This window comes from Nematolebias whitei, chromosome 17 (genome assembly GCF_014905685.2).
Source record: "Nematolebias whitei isolate Nwh7 chromosome 17, NemWhi1, whole genome shotgun sequence".
Taxonomy (NCBI): Eukaryota; Metazoa; Chordata; class Actinopteri; order Cyprinodontiformes; family Rivulidae; genus Nematolebias; species Nematolebias whitei.
The window spans coordinates 36,673,911-36,693,049 of NC_056514.1; the positions used below are offsets into that span (position 1 = coordinate 36,673,911).

A 19,139-nucleotide genomic window follows, 5' to 3' on the forward strand; every position below is an offset into this window, starting at 1 on the left:
TTTGGATGTACCGTTGTTTCCGGAGTATAAGTCGCACCTTTTTGCATAAATTTGCAAATCCTGCGACTTATACACCGAAGTGACTAAGATATGCTTTTCCCTTATATTTATATTTGTCAGTTTTTGTCTGACATTTGACACTTTCATTCATTCTGACATGGAAAATATTGAACACTACCATTTGTAGCCACTAGAGGCGCTAGAGCCACGAGACGGCCCTCTAGGCTTTCGACAACTACCAGTAGGCGTATCTGTTAAAGCCGCTTCATTTCACCATGTTTTGACCATTAAAGTGCATTTATTAAGGAAAAGTTAGACTGAGACACACCTTTACTATAACGTCAAGCAAACAAATAATTGTTTTTAAGTGTTAAGCTTGTTAAATTCTTGATAAGGTCCCCCCGTGTACGCTCCCGCAGCCGCCATTTGGCAGCCAATCGATTTTTGGCACAACACCGGCCCACGTTACCAGGTTGTCAGCGGTGACGCATAATAGATGCGACTTATATGACGAAACGACGTATTGATGAATTTTTCCACTTTATTAGACGTATTTGGACTGATGCGACTTATACGGCGGAAAGTGCGGTAACTCTACAGCTGATCGACTTTTGGAGCCAATCCAATTCAAGATGGCCGTCACATCCACCTGAACCTAGAAACCACAAAAATGGCTATAACTTAGAGGTATTTAGCTGAGATGGTTGTAGCTGCGAGTCATTCACAACACACACTCTGAGTAACGCGTTATTTTCATGTTGTGACCAAAACGGCTACACCTCCATCATTTTTCTACATTTTACTCTAAAACTCTGGCGTGAGAGGCATTGGGCGATAAGAAGTTTAAAGTTAAACAAGCGTGTTTTTACAGTTTTATTTACATAAAAATTGTCTTTGTTTTTAAGAGGAGAAATCCTCTCCTAGCTGTTTAAATAAGTACATATTTCACTGCTTTGATAACTCTAAATAACTTATTTAAGATAATCTTGTTTGACCACGTTTGACACGTTTTGTAATCAAGGCCCGACGGTTACGTGTGACTCAGGATCCAATAATGTGGTGGACAAATGATGGATCTGCACCTTAAAAGGTTCCTGCTTTACAAATGAGAAATGCCTCAACAGAGGACCCTGGAAACGGTCTTTACGTGCAGGTTTTCAGACCAAGTGTGTGTAAGTGTTTGTCTGCAGGAGTGATGGATGAAGTGGTCAAAGATGGCCGAGTGCTTAAGCCCCCACTCACCTCTGGAAACACACACGCTTCCTCTGGCTTTGAATCAAACCCAGCAAGAGCTTTCTCATCCTCTGGTGTTTGTGAATATAAAGGACGAGGACAGGGAGGCTGAGTGTCCCTTTAACAGACTGCAGGAGAGGTGAGGGGGAGATTAACAGGGGGGGCTAAAACAAGACCATCTAGGGGAGCCGGGAAGGTGACTCAGTCAGACCTGGATCTTCTGCTAATCTACTGGAGCTCCAGTTGCTCCGCTTCTCCAGATGTTGTGCTAATATGGGACATAAAGACGTCACCGTTTGTGCTTTTATGTGTTGCAGCTGGCCGAGCGTGGTCAGAGAGGAGAGACAAAGGCTCGTACTGTTTGTGAAACGCAAGAATTAATTCCAGACTCAAGTTGATCCAAGATGGGAGAAAAGTTATAAACGTATGTAAAAAATTAACAAATAACACAGAAATTACATTTCCTGCAAAAATGCAGTGTGAATGCTTATTGCTGAATAAATTGCAGAAAAACAGCTGAAATTAACAAAAAAAAATCTGAAATGTAGCTGAAATGGAAGAGCAAGCCTAAATTAGAAGCATAAAGAGCACATATTTTGCTCAAATAGATTTAAACAAGCAGAAATTAGCAAAAACAAAATGGAGGAAAGTAGCTAAATAAAGGCTGAAATTAGCAACAAAAATGGCTGAAAAGTAGCCGAAAAGCAGAAAGAAGCTTAAACTACCAGAAAGAAGCAGAAAGAGCTGAAATGAGCTAAAAATAAATGAAATTATAGAAAAAGTTAAATTAGCATAAAACAGCTAAATAGTTGCAGAAATGGCTGAGACTAGCATAATAAGGCTGAAAGGAGCATAACAAGCTGAAAGGAGCATAAAGAAGTTAATTAGGCTGAACGTAGAAGAAATTACCACCAAACTAGAATTAATCAGAAAACAGCCAAAATTAGCTTAAAAAATGCTAAAAAGGTGGAACAAGCTAAAATTAGCAGAAGAATGCAGAAAGAGCAAATGTTCGCCCAGTTAGGCTGAAAAAAGAAATGAGCACAAAAAAGTGCAATTATCTGAAAAAAGCTGAAATTGGCAACAACAAAAAAAGGTGAAAAGTAACTAAAAAAAAAAAAAAGGGCAGAAAAAACTTAAAATAACAGAAGAGTACATTTTTGATGACTTGGGTCGAAAAAAGTTTAAATTTGTGCAAAAAATGTGGAACTAGCTGAAAAAGTTACATTAGCATAAAACTGCGAAATAGTAGCTGAAATGGTAGAAAAAGCTGAAATGAGCTTAACAGAGAGAAGTCAGAAGAAACACAAAATGGTTGTAGTTTATAAACCGAACTTTAAATGGAACCAGTATGAAGAAGTGTTTCATACAAACAAAGTCAAAAGTTAAAGTTTACACTTCAGAGGAACTGGTGCCAACGATGTGCATTAACGCCACACGAGCAAAATCAGTAATGCTCCTCCTGGAGATTGCTGTGATGTGGCTCAGTTCTCCGACCACCTGCAACATATTTAAGGACGTGCAACAACTCACACTCTGTGTGGGAAATAATACAATTAAATACATGCCATGTTGAAATGTAATGCTTTTAAAAAGGTAAATATTTAAATAAACCGTATCTCACCTGTTTCCACTTTTTAAAGTGAAAGATGAACGTTGCCACGGCAATGACACCAACGCCAAGAAGCATGCAGTCTTCAGTCACCGTCACAAACTTCTCTCTGGTTTACCACGTGATCGGTTTAAATTAAAGATAAATAACCATGTTTTATTGTTATTTCTTATAAAAGCAACGAGTGGTATGCTACAAAGAACGCTCTTTGCTTCCACAGCAGCAGATCCAAGTGGAAGAATCTCTAAGAGACGCATTTTAAGCTTCAAAATAAAAGAGTTAAAAAAGGCAACTGGACGTTTCATTTCTTACAGATGTTTTTACTTTTTCTCCAAGACTGCTTTGATCCTGATGGTTGGTTGGTTCAGAAAAAAAGCCGTTTAGATAAAACGTGAAACATCTTCAAGAAAGAAAAAAATAAGAGTTGCTTTGTTTCAAATCTTAGAAATGTCATATATTTGATGACACGAAATACGCCAACAGCTAATAAACACACAGGAACGTAGACAAAACTTAAAGCTATTATAAAAGGTAGACGCTTCTTTTGAACCTTGAAAAAAAAGGAGCTCTGAACAGTGTGAATATTAACAGCTATAACATAAACACAGCCTTCTTATAAATGTTACTAATGATCCATGAATGGGCTGTGAACACATCTGGCTAAAATATGTCTCAAATTGACAGAATAAAAATGTTATGAGTTTTATTTTTCCTTCTGCTTCAACATGGAATAAATCAGCTGTTCCTGGTTTGGCTGTGAGAGCTACAAGTCCAAACAGTTTTCATCTGGTTGTCGGCTTAGTTGTTTTAAGCAGGACTGTTACAGAGACCAGCTGTAGTACCTCTGTTCCCTGGACGGGTTGGCGCACTGAGTGGTGATTCTTAACAAGCTGTCATAGATGGCGGTCCTCTGCAGGGTGATGAACTGGAGAACGTGGCGGCACAGCTGGTACAGGTGCTCTATAGGGACGCTCGGCTCGTTGTGACCTACAGAGCAACAGATTAAAAGTCGCAATCTTTGGTAAACATTTCTAAAAATTACATAAAGTCCTTTTGAAATTTGTCCCTGTTTTTGTGTGCGTCTACGAAACTTCTTACCGAGCACCTCCAGAAGTATTTCCACATATGTCAGAGGGTTAAGGACCGTCAGATTGAATTCAAGGCCTTTAAAGACCATCAGCTCAAATTCCAGGACCGTTTGTTTGGAAGCGCTGACACCAATCGAATGCAGGAAGCGTACAGCAGCATTGATGTCAATCATCTAGAAAAAAAAAAAGGAACCATGAAGGTTATTTACTTGGAACTTCACTGTCTGTTTTTGAAACCCGTCTGAAAACTTATTTTTACTAATTGGCCTTCAACCCAACTGAGACTTGATTTTACTTAATTTTTATTGGTACTGAACTTTCCGCCGTACACATCGCATCAGTCCAAATATGTCTAATAAAGTGTAAAAACGCATAAATACGTCACTTCGCCGCATAAGTCGCATCTATTATGCATCACCGCTGATGCGTCGTGTTTGTTATGTGTCACCACTGACAACCTGGAAACGTGGGCCGGTGTTGTGCCAAAAATCGATTGGCTGCCAAAAGGCGGCTTGGGGAGCGTGCACGGGAGGACTTTAACAAGAATCTAACAAGATTAACGCCTAAAAACAATTATTTGTTTGCTCAAAATCATAGCAAAGGTGTGTCTCAGTTGAACGTTTCCTTAATGAATGCACTTTGATAGTCAGATCAGCTGCATTTCACCTGGGCGGTGCAGCTGATCTCACGTTTGCTCCAGGAGTTCCGGAGGAGATGAAGGTGTATGGCAAGCCAAGTGTCTCATTAATAGCCACTTTTACCTATTAATGAGACACTTGGCATGCCATATTACTTGAGTGCCCTCTAGTGGCTGAAAATGGTAGTGTTCGATATTTTCCATGTCAGAATGAATGAAATCATCAGATCTCAGCCAAAACTTGGTTTATAAATATGGGAAAAAAACATAAATATGTTGCTTTTATGTATAAGTCGCAGGCTAATTTATGCAAAAAACTGTGACTTATACGCTGGAAAATACGGTATTGATTTTATCTGTTTTACTGGTTGTTTTATTGTGTTTTAAATTGAGCTTTTAATTCATTATTGTGTGCTTAGCTATGTCTCTTTATTTTTATGCTTTCTTTTATCTTGTTTATTACTGATGTTCAGCACTTTGTCTCAGCTGTGGCTGGTGTTAAAGCACTTTATAAATAAAGTTGATGATGATGGAACTGCAGACATTTAAACCGGCATAGTGAAACTTACATGACTGTACAAAAACTGCTTGTTCGCCAGCTGCACACAGGCGAAGATGATGAGGGAAAACTTGTCTTTCAGTTGGTCAAAAATCACATCCTCATAACTCGTCGGCTCAACAGCAGTCGCGCCTTCGGGTGGCACGGCGAGCAAATCCAAAAGGTGTTTGGCCATGAACCTGTAGACATAGAAGGCTAGTTACGCATATATAACGTGACAGGCAGAGGAAGCAGAACGTGCCGAGCTGTTCACCTTTGCAGCAGTTCAACTGCGTGGTATCCAACCAGCGGGTCGAGCCCCAGCTCTTGAGTAATCAGGAAGATGTATTCTAAGAAACACAAGATGAATGGTAGCACAAGAACAACAATAATAGAGCTGCAGGACATCAGGAACGCACCTCTCTTTCTCTTCTTTCAGATCAACACTTTTCTTCTGTTTTATTGTCTCAGTTACTGATGTTGAAACTGCAGTTCGAGTCCATTCAACTTGCTGAATATTTTATTAGTGTCCCTTGTTATATTCACAATTGGTGCATTAAAGTCATATAAGCTGTCAAAATGTGATTTTTCAATGCTTTTTTATTTAAATTTTTGTACATTTGTATAATTTATAACGGGGCTATTCAACTGGCGGCACAGGGGCCAAATCAGGCCAACTGGTGAGCTCAGTTCAGCACACCAATGGATCCATTTTTAAATAAAACTAGATTTTAAATCATAAAACAAGCTTAATTAATGACAATAACTGCTGGATTTCCAGCCCCTGAGCGCTTGGCTTTCAGTAACTGTGACCCCCTGAGCAATTTAACTGAATGGCCCTGATCTATAATAATAATAAATAACCACTAAATGTGCATCATGCACTACCAAAGGTTTATAGCATAATATGTAATAAATGATCAATTAAATCAGCAGTCGTGATCTGTTGCCAACAATTACGAGTTGTTTGTTTACAGCGTCGATCAGTAAACTTGGGACAGCCTTGGTAACCCGAGTGGATAAAATAATCTCCAGCTGTAAACAGTCAAGAGGGAGAACAGTGAAACCAGAGACGCCAGGTCCAAAGAGAAAAGGTAAAGTTCTCGTCTTGTTCTGAAAAGAAATGTTGACAGACGTGGAGAGCGTTAAAGCAAAAGTTGGGGTTAATGTCATGACAGAGATCGAGGCGGATACTGAGATATTTCAAATGCTTTTGGTAGAATTTCCATGTCTTAATATAGTTGTAAACAAAGATTACTGCTTTCTATGCTAATGAGTTTGATTTCCATTAATTCTCAAACAATCCTATTATTATTATTAACCTTTACTTAACCAGGCAAATCCCACAGATCTTTTTCAAGGCCTCGGCTTGAAGGTCATGCAAGTTTTTGGCATGTTTTCCTATAACGGTGTAGCGTTAGAAGGATAAAAATTAAAATTAAATTAACAATTGTGAAAAATTACATTATTTTGACAGCTGTTATGGCTTTAATTGTGCAATTATGATCAACAGCAACAGTTACAATAAGCAGATTTTTTTGTTGTTTTGTTTTGTTAAGTCTGTCAGTGACATAAGAACATAAAACTATAGCAGACCTATTGATTATTTAAAATCATCATAAACTTTATCATCACAACTACTAGAAAATAAAGTACAACACATTATCCACTAATGTTTTATTTTTTTATCTGTAATTGAATATTTTGGCTTCAGCCACCACTTTAATATAATTAACTGATTAGTTCCAGCTGTGTGAGATAAGAAAACTATGCTTAGCTTAATGAAAACGAGGTTTGCAGCATTAAAAACTGTTATTTATGTACAGAATAAAACGGTTAGTAACGTAAATCCTGTTGGAAAGAGTTAAGAGTAAAAACTTTTTTTCGTTTGTGTCAAAATGCGAAGATGTAATTAAGCTAATTAAAAATAAATAAATACATACCGATTGGCTTTTTCTGTTTGAAGCTTCCGCTGCCTTTTCCTAAATTATTCAGCTCGTATTTGTTTGCTTTGTTGAAATTGACGAGTAAATCGTTGAGAATGTCAAAAGAAGTTTTGCGAAACTTTAAACCTACAATTTGGCGAGGAGAACAAAGTATTCGCTTCGCCATTATGCTACCTTTTTACCCTTATCCTTCGTATATTACAAATTAAACCCGAATTGTGTTCTGTTAAAATATTGTAAATCGGAAATCTACTAATTATATTTGTCAAAAGATGGCGCTGTTAACAAGATTTTCTACCTAGGACCTTTTCTAGTAGGAACCAAAGTAGCCACCACGGGCTTTTATTCCATTTGCACATTGCGCCGGTTACGTAACCACAGATCTGACAATTTAGTGATGGGCCACGCTGCGCGCAATTAGACTCCGCCAGCGTCGTAGATGATTTAAAAGTCAGTGACGTGTTCTCCCACTGTCGTACTTGACTGCAGACATGGCTGACAAGAAACTTCCTGAGTCCGACGCTCCTTTTGCAAGCAGGATAGACCCGACTAAAGACAATCTATCTCGCGAACAAATGCACTTTATCAGACAAGTAGAACTCGAGCAGTGGAAGAAGAAATCATCTAAGCTTCGTACGCGAAATATTGTGACAGGACTCGCCATTGGAGCGGTCGTGCTGGGAGTCTGTATCCTTGGGAAGCGCTTTACGTTCACGCAAGGTGAACCACGTAACGTTAGCTTAGCATGCTAAAGTTACTCTGACTCGTGTCGTGTGTAGTGTTTATCACGCCACATGTTATGGAACACATTCATAAAGTTTGAATCATTGACTGAATGAGTTGTTCGCTTTAATCTTAAATATGTTTGACTCTTATCTGATGATATCAAGGTTGGCTAGCTAGCAACCACCGACTAGCTAAAGTACCGGCTGAGGGTTATGTCTGTACAAGTGACATTTTCCTAGTTAATATCACACATGATAAGAACAGTGTGCCTTACAATTATTTTGTCGAAAGATAATCAACCTGTTTCTTGTTTCAATTCGCAGAAGTTGGTAAGTGGGGTTGCAAGAGAATGAAATTGCTTCCTGGTGTTAAGGTTTTCGAGGTTTCCTGAACGCATCACACTTTGATCACTACATAGATTTAACAAACTTGTTTGCTTTTTGCTTATTAAGCAAATAATAGTGTTTATTCACCTTAATCTAGAAACTTTGTTTAAATCTGAACACGAGTTTATTTAAAATGTACCAAGTTTTTGTGGAAAACTGCCGCTTGGGCTGACAAATCAAAACATTAAAATTGTAATCTCTAAAATTAGTAACTGTTACCAGAACTCAGAAAGCCAGCCGGTTTATAGAATGTGTGTTTATATACCTGCATTCAATTAATGTCAATTAGAGCAACATAAGGTATGGTTTAAGTAAGACAATGCATGAACCTATAATGCTACAAAAAGCCCAAATATGATTAGCGTCTGCAAGTTTAGAGAAGTGACATTTTTATCTTAAACTTAGTTCTTGTATTTTGTGTAGATTTGCACGTTTGTTAGTTTTTTTTTAATGGGGTCGATGTTTGATTTCCTCCACATATTATAACTGGACTTCATTTGTTTCCCAATTTACTGTAAAACTACAAACAAAACACACAAGCAGACGTTGGAGGTGGTTTTTTTTACCTGTTGATTTAGAGTTTACATGAATATACTCAGTCAATCAAAACTTGTATTTCAGACACATACATGGTCCATAGTAAATAACAGGCAAACGCCACACAATAAAAATAGAATGTTCATCTATTGCCATATAAATTAAGGCGCCAGTGATTCCACAGACTAGAAGAGACTCTAACCGAGCTGTGTACGGGGTTGATCAGAGTATAAATGATGCTATTTATTTACAGTCTGTTAGCCTACACATACATCTGAAAAAAGCATAAGCTTTCGAAGCACAGCAGCACAAGTTGGTATGTTGGCATTTACAAACATCTGACTGGTGCTACTCCATCGCAGCACCTTAAGCAGCAGCATCATGCCATCATTGTACTCCACCTGAAGTTTATGCATACTGCTTTTTCTGTAATGCTGCCACAGGTGGGCAGTAGTACAATATACTTTAAAGCCTGCAGTTTTTACAGATACTGAGCAGAGAACTTCTGAAGCGTATTAGCTTGTACGACACATTGCATACAACACTACCTGTGAATGTCCCCATCTTCAGACAGGTTATGTAATGTCCCAAGTATACTGATTGAATCGTATTTTCTAAAAGACAGTATTTGGCTTCAGTGTAACAATTACTACATATTTCAGGACTGACTTAACCCCTTTTATTCCCCAACGCATCTGTTAAACTTGGTAAATATTTTATGTCGTATAGTATTTCCTCCACGTTTTAAACATTTGCCTTGACCGTTTGCTCCCACGTCAGACGGCTACACGATGTTTTCAGTGTCCCAGGAACGGATCATGGATGAGATCGACGAGGAGGCCAAGAGGCTTCAGAGACCAAAGACTGGAGCCAACTGAGGCAGATGTTGGGTCCGTGCTCGCCCTGCGCTTAACCAGAACAGACGACACCGATTTGTGTTCTCTGCCTGAACTGGACTTTGTTCTGTCTCGGAGAGAAATGACGGAAGTTTTTGTTGACTTTAAAATTTGACGCGTCTTGATCTTTATTTGATTTCCTTTGAGTGGAAGGGACTGAACCGCTGACCTGAGCACGGCTCGATGCTCCACAGGAGGCTCGGACCGTAGCGTTGCCACCTCTGGTCCTGTTATTTATGTTGCATTGTGAATTTTTATTAAACAAACTCGACCTTCTGGCACCATCTTTAAGAGTAAAGTGTCTGTTAATGACAAAGGAGCCAAAGTATTTACAATTGCTTTTATTTGTTTCGAATTTAACATTTGATCTAGCAACAGGATCTTGAATGAAAATATAAAGTAAGACATTAGAGAAAGGCACAGATTCAGCTTGGCAGGACAGCAGCTTCAGGAAGCAACAATTCTATATAAAAACATTCAAAACTCTGATTTGTAACTTGCTTTTAAATATATGATTGACTGCCAGGTGAATATTTTATAAGGCCACAGCTACAGATTCACATCTTAAATACCTTTCAGTACAATGAAGGGGAAGAAGACGTTCTGCCTCCATTACAGGCAAAAACAGTTCATACCACAAATATGTTAAATGACTGAGAACTGAAAGAACATTTGCTAAAGTGCACAAGGTGCTTGATTTATGGAACAAGCAACAATTTATTTTTAAAGCAGAAATATTTAAACTTGTAAACAAACTATAAAATCAGTTCTTTACACATGTACAGTCAACAGGGAAGACAGTAGTTACAAAAGTGGATTTTCACAACTAACGGATTTTCCCGCATTTCAAACCAGTTACAGACTGTTAATGTTTGACATTTCTCTACCTGTTTTTTATTTGAATCTAGTTTATAACCAGTTCTTTTCATCTTTAATGTTTTGTTTCTTAGAAGCTTCATGTTTTTATAAAGTGTCTGAGCACGGCTTCACAATGCGACGTCAGATTATACAGTTACTGTCACGTTCATACCCCAATTCAAGATGGCCTCCGCAGCAAAGCGGGCTTAAACACAAAAATGTCTTGGTTTTACAGCCACGAAGCTAAATGTTGGTGTGGTAGTAGCAAAGTCGTTCACGTGAGATTTCACAAAATATTTTACGGTTTGACCAAAATGGCTGTAGCTCCATTTCTCAACACAACATGAAGTTTAAAGCTCAGGCGTGAAGGCGGCGGGTGATACTCAGTCCTCCAGGAATCCCAGTTTTTTTTTATTTCCATAGGAACTGATGAGAAAAGTGAAGACGCCAGCTTCCTGTCGGTCTGGGTCCGTTCCACGGCACATCCGTGCAGCTCTTCGTACCATCACTGGACTGCGTCAGAGCAAACGAATTCGTCACGTCCGAACCGTTGGGGTCCGACTGTTTATTTACCGAGCGAGAGCGGAGGGGGGAAGAAAATGTCACTTTTAACACGGAGCAGACCGGTTGAGCTGCAACAGCGTCTGCAGATGTGAGAACCGGATGTTCCAGCTTCATCCGTAACAGTTTCTGTCAGTTTGAGGTAAGTGATCGTGACGGAGGGAAGCGGTTGATCGGCGCGTCGGTGGAACGGGTTGAAGACTCGTGACCTCTTGCAGTCCCACTTCAGATGAGGTAGTCCAGACTCGCAGCATGCTTCTTACTAGAAAACAGAGCAGGTTAGTTAAACGGCGTTTCATTAGAAAGTTCTGCTTCTTGCTTTCTTTACTCACCATTCTGCTCAAGTCTTTGGCGAAGGTGACGCCTTTGCTGGGTTTATCCTGCGAGCCGCTGCTGCTGCCTCCCAGAGAGTTTCTCCTGATGATGCCTGCTGGAGCAGAGACGGAGTCAAACCAATGCAGGAATAATGAAAGTCCAGCTTAATTTAACTTATGACGTTTTAAACTAAGATCGTGTAACGATGGGAAAGAGCCGATATAAGTGTTAGCGCACTGAAGGTGTAGGGAATGACTCTCGGCTACTACCACATAAAAGATGAGCTAAATGTTCATTAAAGTGGCTGAATTATAGCTAGTTTTGTGTTTGGTAAAGTTTACTGTGGTGAACATCTCAAGTCCTGCAGCTGTAAAAGTTCTGAGAGATTCATTAAAATCTGTCCCGTTAGGCCTGTGGCGATAAACAATAAATCAATTAATCGCATGATAAATGAAAATTATCTACCTCATTTTCATTTATCGGCTTTATCGTTTCTTCGAGTCTCTCTCTTTCTACTGAAGACACTGGATGACAAAAGGCTCAACTGCGGTGTTCTTCACTGACTCCTCCCTTTCCCTTTAAAATTAGTTTTAACCGTCCAAAATCACGTTTTTGGATCTAAGCTACGAGCTAAGCCAACAGGCCGACCTCTGGAATAAACCTCTGTCTTAAAGCTCCAAAATTCACGGTTGAAACCCGTGCCTTCGTCTAAAAAGTTGTTTTTCTCTGCAAAAAGAACTTGTTTACAGATTCTTTATTAAAAGCTTTGTGTGAAAAATGCTACGCTAAACAGCTCAAAGAGCGTCCACAATTTTGAGAACCGAAAAAAAGGAAGGCGAGACAGCCCATGTCACGTCAAGGGGCCTCCCTCCCATTTTTCTTAAGAGACGCACTGCTCGCTCCCTCACTATCCATCCTTCAGTTCAAATAGTCTTATACTGCCATCGGGTGGTCAAAAAAGTAAAAAATTACCACCATTTCTTCTCAGCTTTGACCATTATTACCACTTATTGTCAAATTTCAAACAATATTATTGTTTATCACAATAATTTCTGGGACAATTAATTGCCCAGCAAAATTTGTTATCGTGACCGGCCTATGTCCAATTGTTCAGGAGATATTTTGGTAACAGACAGGGTTGACAGTAACCTTTAAGCGAAGACGTTTTGACCGTGTTTGGTATAATATCTAACATCATCCGAGTCTGGCCCATTTTTGTGTTTATGTCAATTAGCTGTGGCGGCCATCTTGACATCTTAACATTTTGATTGACTCCACATGTTTATCAGGCGTAGAGGTGCGTCCAGCGGTTACTTTACGAGTGTTTCATAAAGTTTCGTGCTCCTTCAACTGCGGGCGATATTCTAAAGTCGTCACCTTGGAGAGGCAGCATGTCCACCCGCTGCAGACTGTTCCTGCGAGACGAGGAGAAACCGCTCCCTTTGGAGAGGCGGCGCTGCCGACTGGACAGCATGGCTGCAGGGCAGACGATGCCTGGAGGGGGGACCTTCCCCACGCTCTCATAGAGCTCCTCAATCTCTCTCTTCTGGGCCGCCTGCAGAGCCAGGACCTCCGACAGATGTCTGAGAGACACACAGAAAACAAGATGAGCCGCTGTTTGGAAACAGTCACTTGAATGTTGGCGTAAAAATAAACACGAAAATGTAAAACGTCACGATTCACTTAATGATTTCATTTGTTAAAGGTGTTAAAATGAGGTAAACAGATAAACTAAATTTAATATCCGACAAATCTAATCAAATGTAGGAAGCTTGTACATTTTTGAGGACTATTACTAACAGGAAATAAAGCTAATAAATATATTTCTTGATTAAACGTTACCTTAATGTTTGCTTTTAGAAACGTATATATGCACACAGATTATTTTCTTTAATCGGAACTATAAATAAAAAGGGTTTAGACTTCCGTGAGAAATGAAAGTTCCCAATGAAGCAAACGTTCTTCATTAAAAGTAAAAGTACAAAAGAATCTGGCCGCCTACTTCTCTCGGAGTTCCCGCAGCTCCTCCAGCATCTCCTCTCCGTTGCTGTCCGAGTCGTCGCTGCTCAGGAAGGGGGCGTTCCGGTTGTACGTCGTCATCCACAGGTGATGAAGAGCGTTACCGTACTGAGGACTCCCCGCCGCTCCGTCCCACAGCCTGCCCTCGGTGTCGGCGGCCGTCACCGACAGCCCGCTGTCCGCGGACGTCCCCATCAGGCTGAAGCTGCACGTCCTCCGCCGTCCTCTCTTCCTCACCCTCGATCTCTCCCCCAGCGCCTCCTCCTCATCCTCCTCGTCTTCGCCTTCCTCTCCTTCACCTCCTCTGTCGTGCTGCTGCAGCTCCTGGCTCACAGCCCACCCCGGCGGCCCGGCGGCCTCCTGTAGGACCCCCGCGGTGCCTCTGTTGGGGTGCGGGTGAGGAGGGGACATGGTGAGGGAGGTGCCCATGCTGGTTTCGGACCCCCCCTGCTCCTCTGTGCTGCTCTCGGACTGGGTGCTGGCGTTGGCGGGCGGCTGAGGCGCAGCGGGCGTGGCAGGTTTGGGGATGTCGACGCTGGGCGTCACCTGGAACCGTCCGACGGTCACCGGAACCGGATGAACGTCTGCAGTTTGGAAACAAACACGTTAAAATCAAAGTTTTTATCTAGGATGTTAAAAATTCAATTCACCGAGTAGTTTGAGCGCTGAAAACCTTTAAGACTTATTTTTTGTTTTCCAAAATTATTCACAAATTACACCAAAAATCAAACGCAGGTATGAGACATTAAAACTAGTTAATATTTAGCGCTGACAAGAATTCTTTCAAAGGATAGGAGTTATTTTAAGGGTTGTTTCTTCAAAGTAAGGTGGTGCGCCATATTTAATCCCAACAGTCTGTGTTTTCATCTTTTCTCATATTTTGTGGTGCCTCTTTCAGTCACCGTTAGGCCTGTCACGATAACAAATTTTGCTGGGTGATTGTCTCGGAAATTATTGCGATAATCGATTATATTGTTTGAAATTTGACAATAATTAGTAATTATTGTCAAATTTAAGAAGAAATGTTGGTTAATTTTTGTGTATAGTACCTTTTTTGACCACTGGATGGCAGTATAAGACTGAACTGAAGGATGGATAGTGAGGGAGCGAGCAGCGTAACTAAGGAAAATGGGAGGGAGGCCCCTTGACGTGACATGGGCTGTCTCTTGTTCCTGTTTTTCGGTTCTCAAAATGGCGGATGCTCAGTGTGGTTTGAGCTCTTTAGCAGAGCATTTGTCACACAAAGCGTTTAATTAAAAAAAATCAGTGACCAGGTTCTCAGCTTCTTTTTGCAGAGAAAAACAACTTTTTAGACGAAAGCACGGGTTTCAACTGTGAATTTTGGAGCTTTGACAAGATGGAGGTTAGTCGTCATGGATTGGTTAAACAGCATTTAGATCCTCGGTTGTTCTCTGCAAACCACGCAACAAGACGTGGCTGCATCCAAACGGAGTCTGCTCACATCTGCAGCCCATTAAAGGGTTTTAAAGCTCTGCAGTGCCTCAGCTTCCCCACCGAGTGTCCTCCTTACAGTCAACTGTGCGTCTGTGCCCGCTGGAACAGAGGGGCTCTGTTGAAAGTGGCGCTCTGAGGAGGGTATGAACACAAACAGGTGTGGATGTGGGAGGAGAGGCCTGTAACGAGCGCAGCTGCCTGCTGATTGGTCGAGGGCCGGTGGGTTGGGCGGCCATCACACATACGTTTGTGTTCGCACCGAACGGAACATTGCGTTCAGACTCGGGGTTACACAACTGCCCCTGCGACTCCGCTAATGATGTCAACAGTGAGACACAGGATGGATTAAAAGAATATTCAACAGGAATGAACCCTGAACGAGACAAAATACTATTTTAGGGAAACCGATACTTTTTTGTTGTAAATAAAATAAAGGTCACCGTTTGTTTATTTTGTGACTGCTGAGTCAGCATTCACTCTGTTGTTTCTTCCGCACGTTCTTTCCTCAAACTATTTCCACTATAACCCTCCATATATCATTTTTAGCTACTGTTCTGCTACTTTTGCCTTTTAGCTACTGCGCTGCTACTTTTACCTTTTAGCTACTGCGCTGCTCTTTAACCCATTAGCTACTGTTCAGCTACTTTGAACTTTTAGCTAAAGCTCTGCTTGTTTAATCTTTTAGCAATCGTTCTGCTACTTTTAGGTTTTAGCTGCTGATCTGCTAATTTTACATTTTAGCTACTGCAATGCTACTTTTACCCATTAGCCACGGCTCTGCTTCTTTAATCTCTTAGCAATTGTTCTGCTACTTTCAGGTTTAAGCTGCAGTTTAGATTTTTTTTTAGCTACTATTCTGCTACTTTTCACTTTTACCTACAGTTCTGCTACTTTTGGCTTAAAGCTACCATAATGCTACTTTTAGCTACCATTCTGATACAATAGTTATAATTATACTATTTTAGCTTTCAGCTACTGTTCTGCTCTCTTCAGCTTGTAGCCACAGAGATGCAAAATTTAGCAACCAACTATTGGCACCTAATTTTAGATTTGGCATGTTTGGTGAACTTAAGCTATTATTTAGCTAATTATAGCTACTGATTAGCACATTTTAACTTTTATCTACCAGCACTTGCTCTGATTTTAAGAATTAGCGTTGTGGCAAATTTTAGTTTTAGATGTTGCTTGTAGGAAATTAGCTTTTGTTCTGCCTCTTTTAGCTTCTGTTATCCTTTAAAAACTCTGTTTCAGCTTCTTTAGCTGAGTTCAGCTGAATGTTCACACTGCACTCTAACCTAAGCTTGTGTGCACACAGTTTGTTTTAGGTGCAAACACAAACTTTGTAAGTGTGTCGTCTCCCAGGTCTCCCTGCTAAACTCTTACCAGACGCAGCAGGAGGAGACTTCGGCTTCGGAGAACCTCTGCTGGTCTCAGGTCCGGCTGGATGGAACTGACTGTTGACGGAGGACACCTGAAGAATAAATGAAACACAAATACAACCAATTGATGGGAAAAACACTTTATTTTGTGAAAAATAAGAATGAATCCGTTCTCTCCTGCACCGAAGTAAACATTTGAATTTAAAGAAGAAACTAACACATAAATATCTCAATTTTACAGACGAGCTATAAAACTTGGTGCGTTAGTAGCTGAAAGCAGCTGAACCCAGGCGCTAACAGATCACACAAGTTTAACTCACAGTGTTTTTTGGGCTCACGGGAGGCGACGAGGAAAGGTTTGATGAACTGGACCCTAGTGAACCAGTTTTAGGCTGGAGCTGGGCTGAGTGCGGCGCTGTGTAGCCGTCTTTAGTGGGACTGGGGGAGCCGTTGGGTCGCAACGTCTCCAGAACCGACTGCAGAGGAGTGGAAGGCACGGAGGACATGGGAGACATGGGATGTTGCCAGTGAGGATGAACGTTCTGGTAAAAAGGAACTCCGTCCATGTAGGGGGTGGGCTCCGGGGTTGGGTAGATGCCCACCGACGGGTAGGGGAGCTCCACTGGCGGCGCTGGAGTCTGGTAATGGTTGGGGTACATGGTGGGGTAACCTGACTGAGGGGCTAAATGGGCTGGCAGCTGCGGGTGGAAGACTGGATAGGAGGGCATGGCCTGGGTGGGGAGGTTACCGGGGGGGATGAAGGACTGAGCCATGCTCATCGCCATGGAGATGACGTTCGCCAAAGAGAATAGCGGCTGCGTGTGAGCGGGCCACATGTTGGGGTGCTGCGGCGTATGCGAGGACATGGTGACGCTCTCATTTGTAGGGCTAGGGGTCTCGTTCACCGGACTGGGGGAGCTGGGGGTCGGGGAGGGCACAGATGGGAAGGTGGGGTTGCTGGCTACCCGCGTGAGGGGCGGGTGGAAACCTGGCGGCTTCGGGGAACCAGGCGAGCCTGGATACGGGAAAGGGAAGTGAGTTGGGCCCAGGTAGGGCACGTGGTAGTGCTGATGATGGGACAGCAGAGAGGAAGTGCGGCTGTGCTGCTGGTGAGCGAGAGGAGAACCTGGAGATCAAAAACAACAACAGTTTTAACTTGTGTTTGTTAAGTTCAATAAAATTAACAAATAAATAAATAAAGCCTCATAAATCCTCCAAACAGCCGACGTTACAGCTCAAATGCTGCCACACATGAGCCATCTCTAATGTCCTGTCACTGAAAAGCGGGCGATCATGTTTGTGCTTATCTATATGGGTGAACGTTAGTACAAGCATGTCTGTTAGCAAAATATCTCATGAACCAGTGAGTGTGAGTTCTGTATTGAACGTTTTTTGAACCAGTGAGTGGTTTCCAAAGTAAATCTCAAAGTAATCACTGATTAAACATTTACAACTGATTAACTTTTGGAGTCGATACAATTCAAGGCAACAACAAAAAAAAAAGGGCTTTAATTCAGTTTTAAAGACGTTGAGCTGAAAGTTGGTGTGGTAGTAGCTGAAAGTCATCCTCAACACATACTCAGAGCTTCAATGTGCCTTTTGCTATTTACCAAAATGGCTGCATAATAACACAATTACGGATCAAAATTCGAGCAGTAAAGGTGGCGGGCGATATGTAATTTACTCGAGCAATTTTACTTTTATTGTAATTTTTTCCACTTCATCATTATTCTCCAAACTCACTTCATTCAAAGAAAGATGCTCGTTTGACACGAGCCCATTAATACGACGGTCCCTCATTTATCGCAGTGGATCTGTATCCTGAAGCCCCGCGATACGTGAAAAAACGCGAAGTAGGAATAGTACAAGTAGTACGTAGTACCATATTTTCTGCCATACACATCACACCGCTCTATAAGTCGCATCAGTCCAAATACGTCTAATAAAGTGGAAAAATCCATAAATACGTGGCTTCGCTGTATAAGTCACATCTATGATGCATCACCGCTGACAACCCAAAAATGTTGTGCCAAAAATCGATTGGCTGCCAAATGGCGGCCACGGGAACGTGCATGAGAGGACTTTAACAAGAATTAACAAGATTGACAAATTTGCTTGAAATTATAGTAAATGTGTGTCTCAGTCTAACTTTTCCTTAATAAATGCACTTTGACGGTCAAATCAGCTGCATTTCAAAAGCCGATACGCGGAAACAGGAGCGTGCGGAGGGCGACTCGCTGTGCATTTCTTAAAAATTTAACAAGATAAAGACCTAAAAACAATTATTTGTTTGCTCGACTTTATATTAAAGGTGTGTCTCAATTGAACTTTTACTTAATGAATGCACTTCATTGATCAAATTAGCTGCCGGGGCGGTGCAGCGAATGAAGCTGATTTAACGTTTGCTCCAGGTGAGCTGCACGAAGGTGGCAGGCTACGGCAAGCCGATTGTGTCATTAATAGCCACTTTTACCTATTACATGACACAATGGCTACTTGAGTGCCATCTAGCGGCTGAAAATGGTAGTGTTCAATATTTTCAGTCAGAATGAATGAAAACGGTCGTATCTCAGTCAAAAACCGGTTTATAAATCTGGGAAAAATCCATAAATACGTTGCTTCAGCGTATAAGTCACAGGGCATGTAAATTATGGGAAAAAAAAGTGTGGCTTATAAGCTGAAAAATACAGTTTATTTGTATGTGTGTGTATATATATATATATATATATATATATATATATATAAAGGTGTTTTAAACCCTTCCCACACTCTTGCAATATTCTAAACAATGTTTCTAAACTCTGAATGCTCTAAACGAGCACAGAATGTCATGATTTCTGCTCTGCCTCCTCTCGGCCACGCCCACTTCTCCACAGCAGAATGGAGATCACGGGGTAGGAAGGAGGAGGTTGTTTCTCCTGCAGTATGGGCTGCACAAAGGTGCAACAGGTGT

The 19,139-nt window shown here is 41.2% G+C and overlaps 3 protein-coding genes across 3 annotated transcripts in view; 1 reads left to right on the forward strand and 2 right to left on the reverse strand.

The window, feature by feature from the left end:
• Positions 1-2,625: 2,625 nt before the first annotated feature.
• On the reverse strand, positions 2,626-7,220 carry cntd1 (cyclin N-terminal domain containing 1). Its single transcript, XM_037691210.1, has 7 exons — positions 7,052-7,220; positions 5,383-5,458; positions 5,140-5,308; positions 3,944-4,106; positions 3,688-3,832; positions 2,858-2,954; positions 2,626-2,733 (listed from the first exon to the last, which is right to left on the reverse strand). Exons 1-7 carry the CDS (start codon positions 7,218-7,220, stop codon positions 2,626-2,628), a joined length of 927 nt encoding a protein of 308 aa, XP_037547138.1.
• A 294-nt stretch (positions 7,221-7,514) lies between these two features.
• On the forward strand, positions 7,515-9,877 carry LOC119423799 (cytochrome c oxidase assembly factor 3 homolog, mitochondrial). The gene is made up of 2 exons (XM_037691211.1): positions 7,515-7,741; positions 9,484-9,877. The coding sequence occupies exons 1-2, from the start codon at positions 7,546-7,548 to the stop codon at positions 9,579-9,581; spliced, it is 294 nt and encodes a 97-aa protein (XP_037547139.1). The 5' UTR covers positions 7,515-7,545; the 3' UTR covers positions 9,582-9,877.
• A 1,309-nt stretch (positions 9,878-11,186) lies between these two features.
• Positions 11,187-19,139, reverse strand: part of wnk4a (WNK lysine deficient protein kinase 4a) — a 68,483-nt gene continuing 60,530 nt past the window's right edge. Inside the window, 6 exon segments of the mRNA XM_037690949.1 lie at positions 11,187-11,280; positions 11,351-11,445; positions 12,711-12,916; positions 13,336-13,936; positions 16,191-16,278; positions 16,507-17,312. Of these exon segments, the coding sequence (XP_037546877.1) occupies positions 11,278-11,280; positions 11,351-11,445; positions 12,711-12,916; positions 13,336-13,936; positions 16,191-16,278; positions 16,507-17,312 (1,799 nt within the window). The 3' untranslated portion in view covers positions 11,187-11,277.

Coding starts and splice junctions, on each gene's coding strand:
- cntd1 (XM_037691210.1), bottom strand. CDS start 7,220: ATGGCGAAGCGAATACTTTGTTCTCCTCGCCAAATTGTAGGTTTAAAG. Junction 5,459..7,051: donor CAAACAGAAAAAGCCAATCG/GTATGTATTTAT, acceptor TGTGTTTCTTAG/AATACATCTTCCTGATTACT. Junction 5,309..5,382: donor GCAGTTGAACTGCTGCAAAG/GTGAACAGCTCG, acceptor CTATGTCTACAG/GTTCATGGCCAAACACCTTT.
- LOC119423799 (XM_037691211.1), top strand. CDS start 7,546: ATGGCTGACAAGAAACTTCCTGAGTCCGACGCTCCTTTTGCAAGCAGG. Junction 7,742..9,483: donor AGCGGTCGTGCTGGGAGTCT/GTATCCTTGGGA, acceptor CTCCCACGTCAG/ACGGCTACACGATGTTTTCA.